The 19,660-nt window shown below is 39.6% G+C and overlaps 1 protein-coding gene across 1 annotated transcript in view; it reads right to left on the reverse strand.

Moving 5' to 3' along the window:
- Positions 1-430: 430 nt before the first annotated feature.
- SASS6 (SAS-6 centriolar assembly protein) overlaps positions 431-19,660 on the reverse strand; it is a 36,034-nt gene continuing 16,804 nt past the window's right edge. The window contains exons 8-17 of the mRNA XM_049765843.1: positions 17,975-18,166; positions 13,694-13,888; positions 13,509-13,598; positions 13,247-13,426; positions 12,642-12,723; positions 8,296-8,432; positions 5,642-5,770; positions 3,922-4,016; positions 953-1,047; positions 431-855 (exon numbers count right to left, since the gene is read on the reverse strand). Coding sequence (XP_049621800.1) covers positions 752-855; positions 953-1,047; positions 3,922-4,016; positions 5,642-5,770; positions 8,296-8,432; positions 12,642-12,723; positions 13,247-13,426; positions 13,509-13,598; positions 13,694-13,888; positions 17,975-18,166 — 1,299 coding nt within the window. The 3' untranslated portion in view covers positions 431-751. The remainder of the gene's footprint in view (positions 856-952; positions 1,048-3,921; positions 4,017-5,641; positions 5,771-8,295; positions 8,433-12,641; positions 12,724-13,246; positions 13,427-13,508; positions 13,599-13,693; positions 13,889-17,974; positions 18,167-19,660) is intronic.

Consider the following 19,660-nt stretch of genomic DNA (forward strand, 5'->3'; position numbering starts at 1 on the left):
GGGAAGTTGCAGGCATTGGGAAGAAAAGTAGACACTGGTGAAGGAATTGTGTTGGAATATTTGTATGCCTGAAACAATCATAAATAACTTTGTAGATCACAGTCCCTCATAAAAATGTTAAAATATAGACATAACTCTAAAATAACAGATGTGCAGATTTTTTAGGAAGCTTTAAAATCCTGTAAACTCAGCTGACTGAGTTTACTAAAGCATGGTATATACCTAACCTAGTCATGTATACGCATTGTAAAATAGTTAATAGAATTTTAATCAAACTTAATAACAGCTTACGATTTTGAGGGGAATACTTGGTACAAAAATGTCATTCATTTAAAATCATTTTAAGACTTTACCTTTCACTGTTAACAATACCGTCCCCTATAAAGATAAAATTTTTTCCTCATTGTTAGCAGGTGGCAACTGAAAATTTTTTATTTTACCAATGAAAATAGCATTCTTTGGTTTTAGATTACTTCTGCAAAGGTTTTCATTTGCTCAGATAGGATTTGAAAGTCCCTTAAAAGAAGGTACCCTTGCCTTAGAACTTTTAAGAAAGTGTCAAATAAGTTCATAAAATTTGTGCTAGTCCATAAAACATCCTAAGGTCACAAATTCAAAATTTCTTACTCAGAATCCTCATCAATCTGAAGTACAAATTAGTCTGCTACCAAACGTTTTCATTGTAGATTTTGTCTAGTGGATATATTCTCAAAGCACCTGAATTTCTTTAATAAGGAAAGACAAAGCTCGATCAACTGTTCTGTGGCTGTGCAGGGAAGTAAGCGGACGCTGTGGAAGAGAACGCCGTTGGCTTGGCAGTCTGCAATGCTCCTATTGTGCCATCTTTGTGAAGTTCTGCAAATGAGGGCAGTTAGGTTTTATTTCTCCTTGTGTTCATGCATGCATTTAACTAAACAACAACATACAAATGACTTCAGAAGTGTCATCTTACCTGGATTGCTGAATAAATTTTGGCTGAGCCCACGTAAAGGAATGCTATCCTCCCTCTTCTTCAGATACTTAGATTCCAGCCCTGAACTTTCACTACTGCAAAGTAAAGAATTCATTTTAACCAAATATTATTGTTTTCTCTTTAATACCTATTTTCTTGTTTACCTCATATATATGAATACTAAATATAACTAAGTTAATGTTCAATGTTTGCTCAAGACAAAGCACATACTTGATTAGTTTCTTATGCAGATAATTTATAGATTAGTTAATAAATTCTTTTCCCAGAAATGAGTATTTTATAAAGCCAAAGAGACAGTACAAGGGTTGAGGCACTTGCCTTGCATGTGGCTTACCCTGGTTCAATCCCTGGCACACATGGTCCCCTGAAGACTGCAAGCTATAGCTCTGATGGCCCCAATGAACTGCTGGGGTTTCCTTGGTGGCCTGGCACCACTGATCAACATTGGAATGATGGATCTGAGCACTGACTACCTGTTCTACCACATAGAATATTGCCAGGAATAGACAGCAATCCCTTTGATTATTACTTCGGAGGCCCCCAATAGTAAAAATCAAAAGTACTATTTTATAGTATTTTACTCCTGCCTACCAGTTCTTCCTAAAGTTGTTTTTCTAGTATCAAACACTCAAAAAGTTACGGAAACTAGTAATATAAGTGATCTTTCCCCCCAATTTTTAGATCAAAAGGTATTTTTTTTCTAATTTTCACTTTTTCCTTTACACTTTACTTTGCATTTCCATTCCCCCCTTAAAATAAACTAATAAATGAACCGGCTCTAATCAGAAAAACAAAATAGTTGAACAATCTTAATTTTAGAGACACTCAGTTATGCTTGACTTCTTACTATATTCTATTTTCTGCAAGTAAACTGCTATTGGTAGGTACGACAAAATGAAATATATAAACATTAAAATCTTCCTAGGTGTTCTCTTTGAACAAATTATGAATAAATAAAACAAATACACAAACACACACATATATCAGAACTTCAAAAAATGTTGTTTGTTTGGGTTTTTCTTTTATTGTGGAGCCACACCCTGGATCAGATACATGTCAAGCAAACAAACCTACCCACTATAATATCTGGCCCACAAAAGAAAAAAAAAAAAATTTGGGCCGGGAAGGTGGCGCTAGAGGTAGGACGTAGGACGTAGGCATAGGACGGACAGCAGTTCGATCCCCGGTGTCCCATATGGTCCCCCCAAGCCAGGGGTGATTTCTGAGTGCATAGCCAGGAGTAACCCCTGAGCGTCAAATGGGTGTGGCCCAAAAACAAAAAAAAGGAGGCAGACATGTAATGAGCAATATTAGTAAATTTGTTTGTGCCTGCATAGAGGCAGCTATGATGTGGGTGGGATATTGGTTATATTGGTGAAGGGAAGGAAGGTGACACTGGTGGTGGGACAGATGCTTGAATATTTAATGCCTAAAACGATTGTATTATGAACACCTTGATAAATCACAGTGCTATAAAAATTTTTAAAGAGTCTCACGAGCTATTTTAAAACATATCCTGTGCCAATTTGCAAGAGCCTGTGATGAAAGGATTGGTGTTGCAACAATGTACACTTGAAATTCAATCATAAAAATCTTTGTGATGTGTAATTCAGTGACTCACTAAACAAAAAAAAAAAACAGTGAATAATGGCTAGACAGTTATAAGAAGCCTCTCAAAAACGATGTTAGTAATTTAGTATAATATATTGAGATGATGGTAGCTCATCATAATCAGTATTAGCAGATAAGTCCTAAACTGTTACATTTTTGTTGTTGTTGTTGTTTGGTAACCCCAGTGGTGCTCAGGGGTTATTCCTGGCTCTGCACTCTAAGTTATGCCTAGCAGGTTTGAGGAACCATATGCTGGGGATCAAACCCAGGTTAGCCACATGCAAGGCAAATGCCCTATCTGCTATGCTATTCCTCTGGTCCAAAAGTTACTAGATTTTAAGTAAGGAGGCATAAGGATGATACACCAACATATAATCCTTGAAAGTCTTTAGAGACAAGTCTATATGAGTTGTTTAACAGTGCCACAATTCACTGATTCAACAAACTTTAGAGCAAAAAACTTTAAGATTTAAAACTTGGGCCCGGAGAGATAGCACAGCGGCATTTGCCTTGCAAGCAGCCAATCCAGGACCAAAGGTGGTTGGTTCGAATCCTGGTGTCCCATATGGTCCCCCGTGCCTGCCAAGAGCTATTTCTGAGCAGACAGCCAGGAGTAATCCCTGAGCACCGCCGGGTATGGCCAAAAAAAAAAAAAAAAAAAAACCTTACAGCAAAGCATCCCTAAAGAAGCAAAACAAGTCATAAGTTGACACTAAAGCTTATTCATACACTAATGCCATGACACATCTACAAGCCTATTTAACAATAAAAAAAAATTTTTTTTAACTTTGATAGATTGCTTGATTGGTTTTTGGGACACACCTGGTGGCACTCAGGGTTACTCCTGGCTCTGCACTCAGAAATTGCCGTTGGCAGGCTGGGGGACCATATGGATGATGGGAATCGACCAGGTCTCTCCTGGGTTGGCTGCATGCAAGGCAAAGAAAGACCTTACACTGTGCTATCTGTGCTATTGTCCCATTACCAAAACTGTTAACAGTTTCAATAGAGGATTTTCAGCTGCATTTGTCCAAGAATATTTGAAAGGGTAACCTTTAATTATGCAAGAGAACTTCTCCTTTAAAAAGTAATTTACTATATGTCTTAAGTGTTGCCTGCAATTTCAAAATACAAGATAACTTTCTTAGGGCTAAAAGTGAATTAAATCTCTGACCAGCAATTTAAAATGTCTAAATTGTAAGTATTGCAGCATTTACATGCTGCTAAAAGATGGTTAAGACGATTTCATTAATGTTGGCATTCATTTTTGAAAAAAGTATGATGACCTTTAAAAATATAAATATTAAACGTTATATGTTATTTCAACAAGTACTTACTTTTCTTTATCAGTTGAGCAAGGCAGACTCATAGCTGCACCTGGCTGACCTTCTGGGGATGCATTTGGTTTTGTAAACTGCAAGTTAAATTGAACCTGTAAGAAGAAAAGAATTCATGGAACTGATTAGTGAAAACTCAGAAAGATGATAAAAAGAGCTCATAAGCTTAGATCAAAAACCTAAAGACCAAAAAGTTCTAACTTCAACCTATAACTTATAAATATAATTAATTAATTAATTAAATACGACTTCTACCTTTCTACCTGCCAAAAAGTTCCTGACTACAGGTTGAACAACACAAAAACAGTAAAATAAAACTAATAGTAAAAACACTAAAATAGGGGCAGGCAAGGTGGCGCTAGAGGTAAGGTGTCGGTCTGCCTTACAAGCGCTAGCCAAGGAAGGGCAGCAATTCGATCCCCTGGCGTCCCATATGGTCCCCCCAAGCCAGAGGCAGTTTCTGAACGCTTAGCCAGGAGTAACCCCTGAGCACCAAATGGGTCTGGCCCTAAAAACCAAAAAAAAAATAAAAATAAAAACAAAAAAATACTAAAATAAAAACATAAACACAAATATATTTAAAAAATTTAATAGCATTAAAGTAGCCAAGTACCAAAAGCAGAGGTTTCAACTGGGCTATGCTCAGGGGACAATCCTGGGATTATATGCAATGCTGGGACATTATATGCAATGTGGGACGTCCCACAATATTTTTCTTACCACTCTACCCCCAACTAAACCTTTTCTTTAAATATTCTTTTCAAAAAATGTTTATCTTGGCTTTTTCCTCTCTAAAGAAGACTGGTTCTATCTTGAACACATCATCTCTCTCTTCCCCTCCTGTGGCTCTAAGTCAATTTCTTTCTTATTTTTGCTTTGTTTTGTTTTGTTTTGTTTTTAACTTCACCAGTAGCATTCAGAAGTGACTCCTGGCTCTGCACTCAGAAATTACTCCTGCCAGGTTGGGATTCTGCCATATGGGATTCTGGAGACAGAACCCAGGTTGGCCATGTGCAAGACAAATGCCCTACATGCTGTGCTATCACTCCGGCCCCTAACTCAATTTCTTTGTTGTTTTGTTTTTTAACTCAATTTCTTTTTTTTTGTTTGTTTTTTTTTGTTTTTGGGCCACACCCGGTAACGCTCAAGGGTTACTCCTTATTATGTGCTCAGAAGTCACTCCTGGCTTGGGGGACCATATGGGACGCCGGAGGATCGAACTGCAGTCCATTCCTAGGCTAGCGCTGGCAAGGCAGACATCTTACCTCTAGTGCCACCGCACCAGCCTCTTAACTCAATTTCTTTTAACAAAACTATTTTGCTTCATACACATACACACACACACAAAATGTTTACTCTAAGATGTAGAGAAAACTCATTTTAGTCACACACAGAATGAAAATAACATAAAGTGCCTAACCGAGTTCAAGATTTTCTATAAGCATATATATTACACATTCAGTAATACATCACCTGACATATTTCCTAACTTAGCAACTAAGGATAAACTGTTATTTATCAAAGAATAAATTATACTAAATATCTGAAGATGAAAACTATTTGTATTCTAAAGCATGGTGTTTTTTTTTTAAAAAAACATGCAATTTGTCTGAAACAAAAATATTAACCTGGTTAATATATATATATATATATATATATATATATATATATATCTTGTTATATATAATATAAACAAATATTTATTAATCTGGCTAGGTACCTTTGGTCCAGAAGCTGGGTGGATGGCACTTTTTGCAGATACAGGATGAGAAAAGGTATTCTGGAATGCAAACGCTGAGGAGATGGGATAGCCTATCCCACAAGCTGGATAAGTGAGTCTACTATCAACCTAAAAGTAAAAACATAAAAATGGTAAAGGATGAAAAATCAGCTTCAAATAGTAATGCTCAGCCAAAAATGATTATCATATAGTAATAGATAAGAGAAGTACTTCAGGGTAAAAGAATTGGTGTTCACGGGGCCAGAGTAATAGTGCAGCGGTAGGGTGTTTGCCTTGCATGCGGCCAACCCAGGATGGACCTTGGTTCGATCCCCGGTGTCCAATAAGGTCCCCAAAGCCAGGAGTGATTTATTTATTTTCCAGAGGGCTGGAGTGATAGCACATTTGCCTTGGACACAGCTGACCTGGGTTCTATCCCTGACATCCCATATGATCCTCTGAGCCTGCCAGGAGCGATTTCTGAGCATGGAGCCAGGAGTTTCCCCTGAGCATGCGGGTGTGACCCAAAAACCACACACACACACACACACACACACACACACACACACACACACACACACACACAAAAGATTATAATTCAGGAGACTGGAGAGATAGCATGGAGCTAAGGCGTTTGCCTTTCATGCAGAAGGACAGTGGTTCGAATCCCGGCATTCCATATGGTCCCCCAAGCCTACCAGGAGCGATTTCTGAGCGTAGAGCCAGGAATAACCGCTGAGTGCAGCCGGGTGTGACCCAAAAACCAAAAAAAAAAAATATTCCAATTCAGAACCAAGTATTTCTTCCCAGAATGTTTTCCAATTTAGCAGAAATCCCTTCCTTTCTTTAAATTCCAAGTACTACTTTATTGTTGATTTTCATATATATTAAAATTTTATATATTATATATAATGCTATAAATATTAACATTTTATATATTAAGAATTAATTAAGCATTTGATTTTTTGTTTGTTTGTTTTGTTTTTGGATCACACCTAGCAGCACTCAGGGGTTACTCCTGGCTCTACGCTTAGAAATCACTCCTGGCAGGCTCGGGTGACCATATGGGATGCTGGGATTCGAACCAATGTCCTTCTGCATACAAGGCAAACGCCCTACCTCCATGCTATCTCTCCGACCCCTAAGCATTTGATTTTTAAGTCAATGCAACAGACTGCAGCAAATGACTCTCCACATAGACCTACAAACACACAGGCAAACATGCAATGAAACAGTGTAACATAGATAGCCGTAGAAATCTGTAATAGAGGGTACTAAAAGAACTGTATTTGTCAGATTTATATACGTGCTAGATGATTTATGAAGTTTAAGAAAGTGGGATTTGGGGGCAAGAGCGATAGTGCAGCGGTAGGGCATTTGCCTTGCACGCGGCAGATCCAGGATGGACGTGGATTCAATCCCCCAGCGTCCCAATGGTCCCCCAAGATAGGAGCGATTTCTGAGTGCAAAGCCAGGAGTAACCTCTGAGCATCACCAGATGTGCCCCCCCCTCAAAAATCCAAAAACAAAAACCAACCCTGTCCTCGCCTCTATTCTCAAAATCTCCTGACTTCATGCATATACATATAAGCATGTGGATATACATGCATGAATCTTAAAAACATTTTCATATAGGAGCCAAAGCAATTGCACAGCAGGTAGGGTAATTGCCTTACACTTGCTGACCCAGGTTTGACACGGAGCATCCTATATGGTCCTCCAAGCCTTCCAGGAATAATTTCTGAGCACAGAGCCAGAAGTAACCCGAATGTTGCCAGTATTTGGCCCCAAAACCAAAAATTTAAAATATTTTTTGATCTTTTATACTTTGGCATTAACTATAATATTGATTTTTTTTGGGGGGGAGTCAGACTCAGCAGCGCTCGGGGGTTACTCCTGGCTCCACGCTCAGAAATCGCTCCTGGCAGGCTCGGGGGACCATATGGGTTGCCAGGATTCGAACCAATGACTTTCTGCATGAAAGGCAAATGCCTTACCTCCATGCCATACCTCCATGCCATCTCTCCAGCCCCTATAGTTAATATTGAATGATTTTTATATCTGTTAAAATTTTACAAAACAACAATCTCTTAAAAGTAGCCTCTTGGAGAAAGTACAAATATTTCAAATAGATATATGCCCAGCTTCAAAGTAGAAAAAGTAAAAGCTATATGAGGGGATAGGGGGAGGCAAAGAGATAGTATGGAGTATTTGCCTTGCATACACAAGGATGGTGGTTTAAATCCCGGCATCCCATATGGTCCCCCGAGACTGCCAGGAGCGATTTGAGTGGAGAGCCAGGAGTAACCCCTGAACGCTGCCGGGTGTGACCCAAAAACCAAAAATAAATAAATAAATAAATAAATAAATAAATAAATAAATAAGCTTTATCATGGGCCATGGAGATAGTGCAGTTAAAGCACATACTTTGAATGAGGGAGCCCCAAATTATATCTCTAGCAACATGTGATCACTAAGCAATGCACTATGCCAGGATTAGCCCCGATCACTACTTGGCTTGGTTCTCTAAATACCTTTATTTCAGTGTCATTGTTTGTAGGATTCCAGTCATATTCATACCAGCACCTCAAGTCATACTTTCTAAAAATCTGGGAAATTTACTAAGACCTCTCACATCTTAACTGAAATCTTACCAGATTGGAGTTGGGAGAAATTCCGCTTCTGATCATGTTGCCAGTAGAATGTAAAGATGGAGTGGTAGAAGATCCTAAAACATCTTGCTTTCTCACTAGCTGATTCTCATTTAATTCTTTATTTAACCATGTGATCACTTCAATAAAAGAACAGGAAACAAAACAAAAACATCATTTTTAATTTTTAAATTGATCATGATTATAATAATTTTAAACATTCCATCACCATCAGAAGCATTTTTACTAGAAATAGATCTTTCTGAAAGATTTTTTTTCTTTATAACAATCTTGAAGTTCATATTTATATCTGCTAAATAACACTTGAAATTAAGAAATGTTAGCTATATGGTTTCTCTTCTATTATAGCACAAATAATCTACGTATTATTAAGATTATTACAGCACAAATATTACTACTTTTAGGAGCATAATAATTTAAAAACAGGAAAATATGAGCTAGAGCACAGTGGGTAGGATGTTTGACTTGCACATGGCCAACTTGGGTTCGATCCCCAACATCCCATTGGTCCCTCAGCCTGCCAGGAGTAATTTCTGAGCACAGAGCCTGGAGTAATCCCTGAGTGGTGCCAGGTGTGGCCCCAAAACAAACAAAAAATAATAAAAATCTATAAAAAACAGGAAAATGAGATTTGAAAGTAAAAGTGATACCAATATCTTCAATTGTTTTAATTTTAAGTTGATGCCATAGATCAGGGGTCTCAAACTCAATTTACCTGGGGGCCACAGGAGGCAAAGTCAGGGTGAGGCAGGGCCACATAAGGGATTTCACAAAAAAAAAAAAGTCCTCAAACGTCATTATTAACAGTTTTAATTATTTCTTCTGAACATGAATAGAACATTGAGTGAAGATCATGAACAGTTCTTCTGAACATGGCATCTTTTGCCTATTCCTTGCTGCCAGAGACTTGACAGCGCTTCTTCTCACAAATCTGAACCACATTTGGCTTTAGAGAGGAAGCAGTTGAGACCCTCAGTATGGCTTGAAGATGATCATCATTAAGTCTAGACCTGTACTTTGACTTATTGAAGTTCAATGTGGAGAAAACTTTTCACACAAAGGCTCATGGTGCGCTTGAACATTCGGGAAAGCTCAGGGAAGCTGGGGGACAATTCTCTCAAAAATTGCCCATGCATGTCTGCTTTTCCACTAATCTCCCTGAACTTGGCTTTGAGATCAGAGTTGCATTGCAGGTCAATGAGCTCCATTTGAAGCACAGTAGGGGCATCTTGCATATCAAAGGAAAAGGGATCCACAAAAATTTGGAAAGTGGCTCTGTGCTTTTTGAAGTCTGCAAATCTGTGATCAAATTCCTTCTCTAGTTTAAAAATAGCATCAACATATTTCTCACCACTGAATGGTTTGCCTGCATCCACAAGTTCCTTGCATGCTGGGAAATGGCAAAGGTTTGTCTGAGAGAGCTAGGATTTCCATAACACAAGTTTTTTTTGTTTTTTTTTTTTTTTTGGTTTTTGGGCCACACCCTGTGACGCTCAGGGGTTACTCCTGGCTATGCGCTCAGAAGTTGCTCCTGGCTTCTTGGGGGACCATATGGGACGCCGGGGGATCGAACCGCGGTCCGTCCTAGGCTAGCGCAGGCAAGGCAGGCACCTTACCTCCAGCGCCACCGCCCGGCCCCCATAACACAAGTTTTGTGGAGGATGCTCTCACATTGTCATAGGCAGCACTGATAAGCTGCCCTGGGCCTTGTAACATCTTGTTTAGTACATTCAGCTTATGTGTGATGTCAACAAGAAAAGCTAAGTCCATGAGCCATTTGTGATCACTCAACTCAGAAACAGCATTCCTATTCTTTTCCATGAAGGCTTTCACTTCTTCTCTCAACTCAAAAAATCTTTTCAGGACATTTCCCCTGCTAAGCCAACGTACCTCGGTGAAATAGAGCACATCTCCATATTCTGACTCCATTTCCTCTAAAAAAAAAAAGCACGGAACCTCCAGTGCTTTAAGCCCCTGGATCTGATTTGGTTGATGCATTTCACAACAACAGACATCACACTGTTACAGGCATTTACTGCAAAGGGGCTGCTGATGGATAATGCAGTAAAGAGCAATGGCCTTCTCTACATCCTCCTCTTCAAGATTTTTTTGAGCAAGTGCCACCAGTCCATTTTTCCTCCCTGTCATCGATGGCACTCCATCGGTTATTATTCCAACAAACCTCTTCCATGGCAAACCTGCATTCTCAATGGCATCACACAGATGCCGAAATATCTCATTAGCAGTGGTCTGGACATGCACTGCAATTATTGTGAGCAGCTCCTCTGTCAATTCAAAATTGCAATCAACACCACGGACATAAATTGTGAGCTGCGCAGTGTCTGTTATATCTGTACCCTCGTCAAGAGCAACTGAGTATACATCAAAACACTTGGCTTTCTCACAGTTGATGATAAATGTCACTTGACATGTCAGAAATGCGTCTGCCACAGTGTTGGCAGAAAGACTGACTTTGCTAAACTGACCTTTCTTTTCTGGATAGATAATACTTGCAGCCTGTAACATGCATTTTTAAATAAATTCTCCTTCTGTGAATGGTTTCCCTGCCTTAGCAATCATCTCACTGACCATGTAACTAGCTTCAATTGATGCAACAATCTCTTTGGTTGCTTTCTTGAAGAAATCTTGTTGCCTCATTAGACAGGCTTTAAGACTGGCAACCCGCTTGGCTCTCTCATTTCCTTGATATTTTGCACATTCCTCAGCATGTTTAGTTGAACAATGGCGTTTCAAGTTGTAATCCTTGTGCACTGCAACTTTCTCTGAGCAAATAAGACGTATGGGATGCCCCTGTGCTTAACAAAGAAATACTGGGTCTCCCACTTTTCCTGAAATTGTCTGTGCTCGTCATCAATCTTTCTCTTCACTGCAGGCTTTGATGAAGTCATGATGAAGGTATGACAAAATCTAATTCTGTAATAAACTTCTCTCCCTTCTCTCCCTTAGGCCTCTGATAATGCAAGGGACAGTGAGCAGGAGCAGCGGAAATGATGTTTGCGCTAGGCGCAAAGTATTCACGATTATTCACTTACCAAATATTCGCAATAAAAAAATCACATTAGTAAGAAAAAAAATCGCATTAAACATTTGCACACCCCAAACGGAACTGCTCGGGTATGCGAATGTTTAATGCGATTTTTTTCTTACTAATGTGATTCTTATTGCGATTATTCGGTAAGTGAATAATCGCGAATACTGCGATATTTGAAGGCCAGCCAAGGGTCACAAAATGTTGTACGGAGGGCCGCAAACGACCTGCGGGCCGCGAGTTTGAGACCCCTACCATAGATGGTATGGTTTTCTTATAATGATGGGGACTTTCACAAGGTAAATGATGTGACTTTCAATATAGAAACATATTAAGTCAGTTATGGATTTCACTGGTATAATGCTTGCGTTTCAGGCATGAGGCCACAAATTCAATTCAATGCATCACCTTACTTGTCAAAAGCAATCTCAGTGGCACTGCTGTTTATAATCCAAATCATGTGATCTCCAGTGCATTTTATCTGAATCAAGGGCACCACAGACAAGTGTGTACCTTCAGCATAAACAAATACCAACAAACAAACAGTGGATGAGCCCTACTAAGAATCACAGCAAGGGTGGGAGCACTGTATACGTGAGCCCTATCACTGTGATGACAAAGTGATAGAAAAGACAGAACATATCAAACTAAACTGATTTGCATACAGCAACTTACTGACATGTTTAGACTTTCATGAATTCAAATATAATTGTTTTTAAACTTTATTAATTTATTTATTGATTGATTGGTTTTTGGGCCATACCTGGCGGTGCTCAGGGGTCATTCCTGGCTCTGCAGTCAGAAATCACTCCTGGAAGGCTCAGGAAAACCATATGGGTGCTGGCAATTGAACCAGGTCCCTCCTGGCTCAGCCGCATGCAAGGCAAATGTCCTACCACTTTGCTATGTCTCTGGCCCCAAATATAATTTTTGATTAAAAACACAGCTACAGGCCCGGAGAGATAGCACAGCGGCGTTTGCCTTGCAAGCAGCCAATCCAGGACCAAAGGTGGTTGGTTCGAATCCCGGTGTCCCATATGGTCCCCCGTGCCTGCCAGGAGCTATTTCTGAGCAGATAGCCAGGAATAACCCCTGAGCACCGCTGGGTGTGACCCAAAAACCAAAAACAAAAAACAAAACAAAACAAAAAAAAAAAAACAGAAAAAAAACACAGCTACTGGACCAGGAATACGGCTAAAAACACATGTTCAGCATGCACAAGTAGTCAAATTTGATCCCCAGCAATGCCCAACCCCAAATACCATCAGAAAATACTTACACTTTTCATTATTTTTTAGAAGCTGTTTACTTTCTTCAAGTTTTTCCACTGTAGCTTCTAACTGCTCTTGTAATCTGCATACCTGAAATATATTAATCCTTGTAACTGATTGTTAATTACTTTGCATGTGAGAATAGTAAGAAAATCTTATACACAGAATATATAATTGCTCAAGACACACTTTTCACAATAAGCTAGCTTCTGCAGAATCTAGTTATTCTTTTAAAAACCCAAAGAAAAATGCATTTTACAATATAACAAAGTAAAAAAAATTTGTATTATTTCGAAGGGGCTAGGAAATAGCACAGCAATTGAAATACATGAATATGCAAGCCGGGTCCAGTCCCCAGCACCAACCATCACCAGATATGGCCCAAGAGGCATCTGTGATAAACCAAGATAGCCTGGTAGTCTGCACCGAAGATCTAAGCAACACCACACCCTTGGGTCCTAGCAGAGAACCATTAGGTCCATTGGCTCAGCACCTCCCAAGGTGGCCCATATGCCTGCTGTGTACCACTTGGCAAACACCCCGCAAAACCAAACCAAAAATAAACCTCGGGAAATTTATTAAACATGTCCACTCACAAATCAGATATAAGTACCTCTTGCTCTTTAAGTCGAAGAGACTGTCCAACTTCTTGTAATTCCTTTTGTCCCTTTTGTAATTTTTCTTCCTTCTCCGCCAAGAGTTTCTCTTGTTGAACGGTCACTGTGTTTTTCAATTTCAACTTACCCACTAAACTTTTTAAATCCCCTTGTAACTTCTTGATAATCTCATTTGCCTGCAAAAAGAAAAGCTTCATATGTATCTTTCAATATGACCCAATGCCACCATCAATTTCATTAACTTTTAGCAAAACAAACCTTAAGAAGTTCTGCTGAGAGTGACTTTATTGTAGCTTCAAGTTTTCCGAGCTGCGCCTGATTTTTCTCACCATTTTCTTCTAAAACCACCTATTCGGGGAAAATAGGAAACATTGGGGCATATGTTTGCATAAGAAAAGTATTACTTCTCAGTGTAAAATCGGGTTTTAGAAAGTTTTCAAGACCTTTTGTTCCTGGATTGTATCAAATGCTTCTTTTGTTCTCAACACAAGCTGGTCTTTATCCTTGATTTCTTGTTCTAAAACTGCCACTCTTGTTTGTAGCTGATTAATATGTTTCTCTTTTTCATGGCATTCAGCATCCAGTGCAGAATTCTCTCTTTTCAGGGAGAGGACTTCTTGCTTGGTCCGCTGGAGGTCCTACAAGTAGGAGAGGCAGGGACAGAAAAATTATAGAGAATAGGATTATACAAAAGTAGGGCAAGAGGAATGATAGCCCAATCAGGCTATTTATAACTAAGATGTTTAAAATAGTTTTTAAAATGCAATAATTGTTGTTGGGGCCGGAGTGATAGCACAGTGGTAAGGCATTTGCCTTGCATTCTGCTGACCCAGGACAGACGTGGGTTCGATTCCCAGCATCCCATACGGTTCCCAGAGCCAGGAACAATTTCTGAGTGCAGAGCCAGGAGTAAATCCTGAGCAAACCAAAACCAAAAACCCAAACCCCCCCCCCCAAAAAAAAGTAATAATTGTTCTAATACTAATTTGGGAGGGGGGGGATTTAAAAGATTCTCTCTAAAGCTGCATGTAATTTGTGGGTTTGGACTACATATAATTATAAAGTGCACTGATAATAATAAATTCATCATAATTCAATCATTGTAAGGGAAGAAAACAAATCTTGATTTAATTGAAGAAAACCAAATATTGAATAAATAACTGTAACTTTTAAAAACTAGTAACAAGGGGCCAGAGAGATAGCACGGAGGTAGGGAGTTGCCTTGCATGCAGAAGGACGGTGGTTCGAAACCACCATATGGTCCCCAGAGCCTACCAGGAGCGATTTCTGAGTGTAGAGGCAGGAATAACCCCTGAGTGCTACCAAGTGTGACCCGCCCACCCCCCCCAAAAAAAAAAAACTAGTAACAAGAGGAGCTGGGAAGATAGCCCAAAGGCATAGCACAATAGCACATCGCTGGCAGATGGAAGCTCACAGCTCAATATCCCAAGCACTGTCAGTTATATGCTGGTGGCCCAGGGCTGCTGGGTTTGAACTGTCTGGCCCTCACAGGTGGGCCAAGTATTGCCGGAAATGGGCCCCAGATACACTAAGCACCGCTTGTAATGATTCCAGGGAAATCTAATCCTAAGAGACACGCTCTAAAAGTAACTTTTTCCTCTATTGTCCGTATCAGCATTTTCAACCGATAGTACAGATGCAAAGGTCTAAAAATGCTGAAAAACAGGCTGGAGAAGTGACTCCAACTGTAGAACTCATGCCGACATACTGGGTTAACATCCCAGTACTGAGAGGAAAGGAAAAAAAAATCTAGAAATCACTCTTCTATTTAGAGATTTGTCTTAAGAAAAGCTCATACTATATACACATTTAAAATCTTCCTTCTTCACATATTACAAATATACTTCCATGTCAAAAATAATTCTTTTATGGATTCTTTTTTATGTTGTTATTCATTTCTTAAAGCAAAACTCAAATAATAATGTTACTTAAAAATAAAAGTTAAGGGGCCAGAGAGATACCATGGAGGTAGGCTTTTGCCTTGCATGCAGAAGGACGGTGGTTTGAATCCCGGCATCCTATATGGTCCCTTGAGCTTGCCAGGAGCGATTTCTGAGTGTAGAGCCAGGAGTAACCCCTAAGCACTGCTGGGTGTGACTGAAAAACTAAAAACAAACAAACAAAAAAAAGAAACCCAACAACAACAAAAAAGAATAATTCGTTTATAGATTCTTTTTTGTTGTTGTTGTTCATTCCTTAAAGCAAAATTCAAATAATAATGTTACTTAAAAATAAAATTTAAGGGGCCCGAAGAGATAGCACAGCGGCGTTTGCCTTGCAAGCAGCCGATCCAAGACCAAAGGTGGTTGGTTCGAATCCCGGTGTCCCATATGGTCCCCCGTGCCTGCCAGGAGCTATTTCTGAGCAGACAGCCAGGAGTAACCCCTGAGCACCGCCGGGTGTGGCCCAAAATCCAAAAATAAATAAATAAATAAATAAATAAAATTTAAGGGGCCGGAGAGATAGCATGGAGGTAGGGCATTTGCCTTGCATGCAGAAGGATGGTAGTTCGAATCCCGGCATCTCATATGGTCCCCCGAGCCTGCCAGGAGTGATTTCTGAGCACAGAGCTAGGAGTAACCCCTGAGCACTGCCGGGTATGATCCAAAAACCAAACCAAACCAAAACAAGCAAACAAAAAATAAACAACAAAAAATTGTTTTAAGATTTAAATGGGACAGAGCAGCCAGATAGGGTGCTTGCCTTGCATGTAGCAAACTTGATTTGGATCCCTGGCGCCCCATGAGGACCTTGAGTACTGCCAGGGGTGGCTCCTGATCACAGAGCCAGGAGTCAACCCTGAGCATCACCGAGTTTGTTTTTTTCACCAAGAGCAGCTTAAAAACAAAAAGAAATTTAAATGACTAAGATGTGTAAAACACTTAGAAGTCACTTCTAAGGACTTTCACTTCCTTTATGTAAAACTTGATTGGTTTTTTTTTGTCTGTTTTTGTTTTTGTTTTTGGGTCACACCCAGCAGCATTCAGGGGTTACTCCTGGCTCTACACTCAGAATTCGCTTCCAGCAGGTTCGGGGGACCATATGGGATGGCGGGATTCGAACCACCGTCCTTCTGCATGCAAGGCACATGCCTTACCTCCATGCTATCTCTCCAGCCCCACTAGTTTCTTTGGCCATACCTGGCAGTGCTCAGGGGTGACTCCTGGCAGGCTGAGGGCCCATATGGGATGCTGGGAATTGAAACTGGTCCCTCTGGGTCAGCCATATGCAAGGCAAATGACCTACCGCTGTGCTATCTCTCCAGCCCCAGCACTGTAACTTCTAAATGTATAAGAACTGATATTTTTTGTTTTGTTGTTTTTTGGGTCGCACCCGGCTGTGCTTAGGGGTTTCTCCTGGCTCAACGCTCAGAAATCACTCCTCGGGGGACCATAAGGGATGCTGGGATTTCAATCACCATCCTCCTACATGCAAGGCAAACACCCTACCTCCATGCTATCTTCAGGCCCGGCCCCAAGAACTGTTATGTCTAAGCACCGCTTAAGAACTGGCAAACGTGGGGCCGGGAAGGTGGCGCTAGAGATAAGGTGTCCGCCTTGCAAGCGCTGGCCTAGAATGGACCGCGGTTCGATCCCCCGGAGTCCCATATGGTCCCCCCAAGCCAGGAGCGATTTCTGAGCGCATAGCCAGGAGTAACCCCTGAGCGTCAAACGGGTGTGGCCCAGAAACCAAAAAAAAAAAAAAAAAACCTGGCAAACGTGAATGTGACAGTTATTATGCAACAGTAAACTTCATATATTTGGTGGCTGTTCAGTATGAGATATGTAACTGATCCTATCAAAACTTAAATATTGATACAGGTACTGAAAGTGAACTGAAAAGCCAAGATCCAAAGACCTCCAAATTCAAGATTATCTCTTTTTTTTTTTCTTTTTTTTTTTTTTTTTTTTTGGTTTTTTGGGTCACACCCGGTGACGCTCAGGGGTTACTCCTGGCTATGCGCTCAGAAGTCGCTCCTGGCTTCTTGGGGGACCATATGGGACGCCGGGGGATCGAACCGCGGTCCGTCCTAGGCTAGCGCAGGCAAGGCAGGCAAGGCAGGCACCTTACCTCCAGCGCCACCGCCCGGCCCCCTCAAGATTATCTCAGTTCTACTAAATTAGCCCTTTTAATTTTATTTTAGCTTAGTTTGGGGATAGCGCTCTGATCTCTCCAAAATTATACTCAGGCAATCAAGTGGTGCCAGGTAACAGTCCTAGGCCTCCTGCATGCAAAGCCTAAGTTCCAGTTTGCTGAGCTTTCTCCAGCCAGAATCCTTTCTATAAAAATCAAATTTTATATTTTCAGTTTTCCTCACATTGTCTTATCGGATTACCCTACCATCACAAGAGATCCTTCCAGGGGTTCCTCGGAAAGGAAGGCCATTCACACAAGTTATAAAGTAAGCAAACTGAAGTGTTCTTTTAAAGTGGAAGGGTAGCACAAGCGGTAGGGCGTTTGCCCTTCACATGCTAACGTAGCGATCCCTAGGCATCCCATATGGTCCCCCAAGCCAGGAGCGATTTCTGAGTGAAGAGCCAGAAGTGACCCCTAAGCATCACTGAGTGTGGCACAAAAAGCAAAAATAAATAAATAAATAAATAAATAAATAAATAAATAAATAAAGTGGGAGGGTAAGGAAGCTTCCACGTTCAATGTGTTCTGCTACAGTCAGGGGTTAGGGAAGACCCAACATCCAATACCTCTTCAACACCGGACAATTTTGCCTTGAGTTCTCTGATGGTGGAGTCGCCTTTGTATTTCCTTTCAGTCAGGTCTTTATTAGCCGTGTCTAACTCAGACAGCCTGTTTTGTAGCTGCTGGATGTTTCTTTGATGGAGAGTCTCTAGATCTTTTTTCTGTTGTTCGTGCTGTTGTTGAGAGTGAACTTGTGCCTGGTACATAACAAAAATATGAGTTTTAAAATTCAAAGGAAAAGGACCAATAAAAAGGTAGGCTTTGTAGAGCAAAGAATCTAGATATGTCAATGCCTAGATTGGATCCTAGATGATCTCATGTCCATGTCCTATTATTCTCACAACTTGTATGGATTCATGTATGTATAAAAATATGTGATCTACTTACACATGATCACATCTAATAAAGCAACTGTAAAAATATGAATATCAATTTGTCATTATTATGTTTTCTTGTTTTGAAGTTGGTTTTATTGTTATACTACAGAATTAATCATGGAAAGTGGCAACAAAGGCAAATCTATCACTGAACTCTTGTTTAGTGTACTCTTTTTCCTAATCCTATTACTATCTTACAAAAAAGCATTATTGTAGGTATTAGCACTTTAATAATTATCCATTGTGTTTATTTGCATATTATATTTACAGAGATATTGTATATGTGTGCAGCAATGCATAAGTGCACATATACTTTCCTGGTTATGAGAGTTTTCCAAAGGATCGGAAAAATTTAGAAAATATTCTAATTTCATAAAATTAGAATAATTCTATACTATACTCTATATGTATGTGTGTGTATATATATATATATATGTAATATATATATACACACACACACACATATATACCCCAAATGTTATTAAGTATTACTTTTTAGTAAAGCAAGATACCTTTCATTCAAAAAAAACTTCTTTAGAAACATGCTGGGAAGGAAAAGAACACATGTCCAGGAGAATGCATGCTTGAAAGAGCAAGCAAGTAAGCAAGAAACCAAGAGAGAAACAATCCTTTGGGAACTCTGGAATTATAAACAAGCAATCGAGAGAGTGCCCAAGGGAGAACGCTGGATTCAAGAGCAAATATATAGCCCTGAATTTGAATAAGCAAATTAATATAGAATTCGGAGAAAGAATAACCTTAGACTAACCACACAAATATAAATGTTTAATATAAATATATATAAATATATATATTTATATAAATATAATATAAATATAAATGTTTATATAAATATAAATATAACCACACAAATATAAATATAAATACAAATATAAATATAAATGCTGGAAATTAAACATTAGCAACTGATCCAAATAGGATATAGAATTTTTCTAAGTATATCTTAGGATCTATTAATTAATATTAATTTGAATTAACCTATTAATTCAAAAAGATTTGGGGACCGAAATGACGGTACAGCAGGTAGGGTACTTGCCTTGTATGCAGTTTAATTCCCCGTATCCTCTATCCCCAGAGGTAGCCAGGAGTGACCCCTAAGCTCAGAGCCAAGAGTAAGCCCTGAGCACTGACAGGTGTGCTCCCCTATTCCAAAAAAGATAGTACCACATCTGAAATCTATTACTATAATTTATCATTAAAGTTTTTTTAATTCTTATATCCCCCAAATAATTTATCAGAAATTGGGAAAATTTTTAATGAAAAGTAGTAAGACTCTAGCATGCATCTGGTGGC

The sequence above is a fragment of the Suncus etruscus genome, chromosome 19, assembly GCF_024139225.1.
Source record: "Suncus etruscus isolate mSunEtr1 chromosome 19, mSunEtr1.pri.cur, whole genome shotgun sequence".
Classification (NCBI taxonomy): domain Eukaryota; kingdom Metazoa; phylum Chordata; class Mammalia; order Eulipotyphla; family Soricidae; genus Suncus; species Suncus etruscus.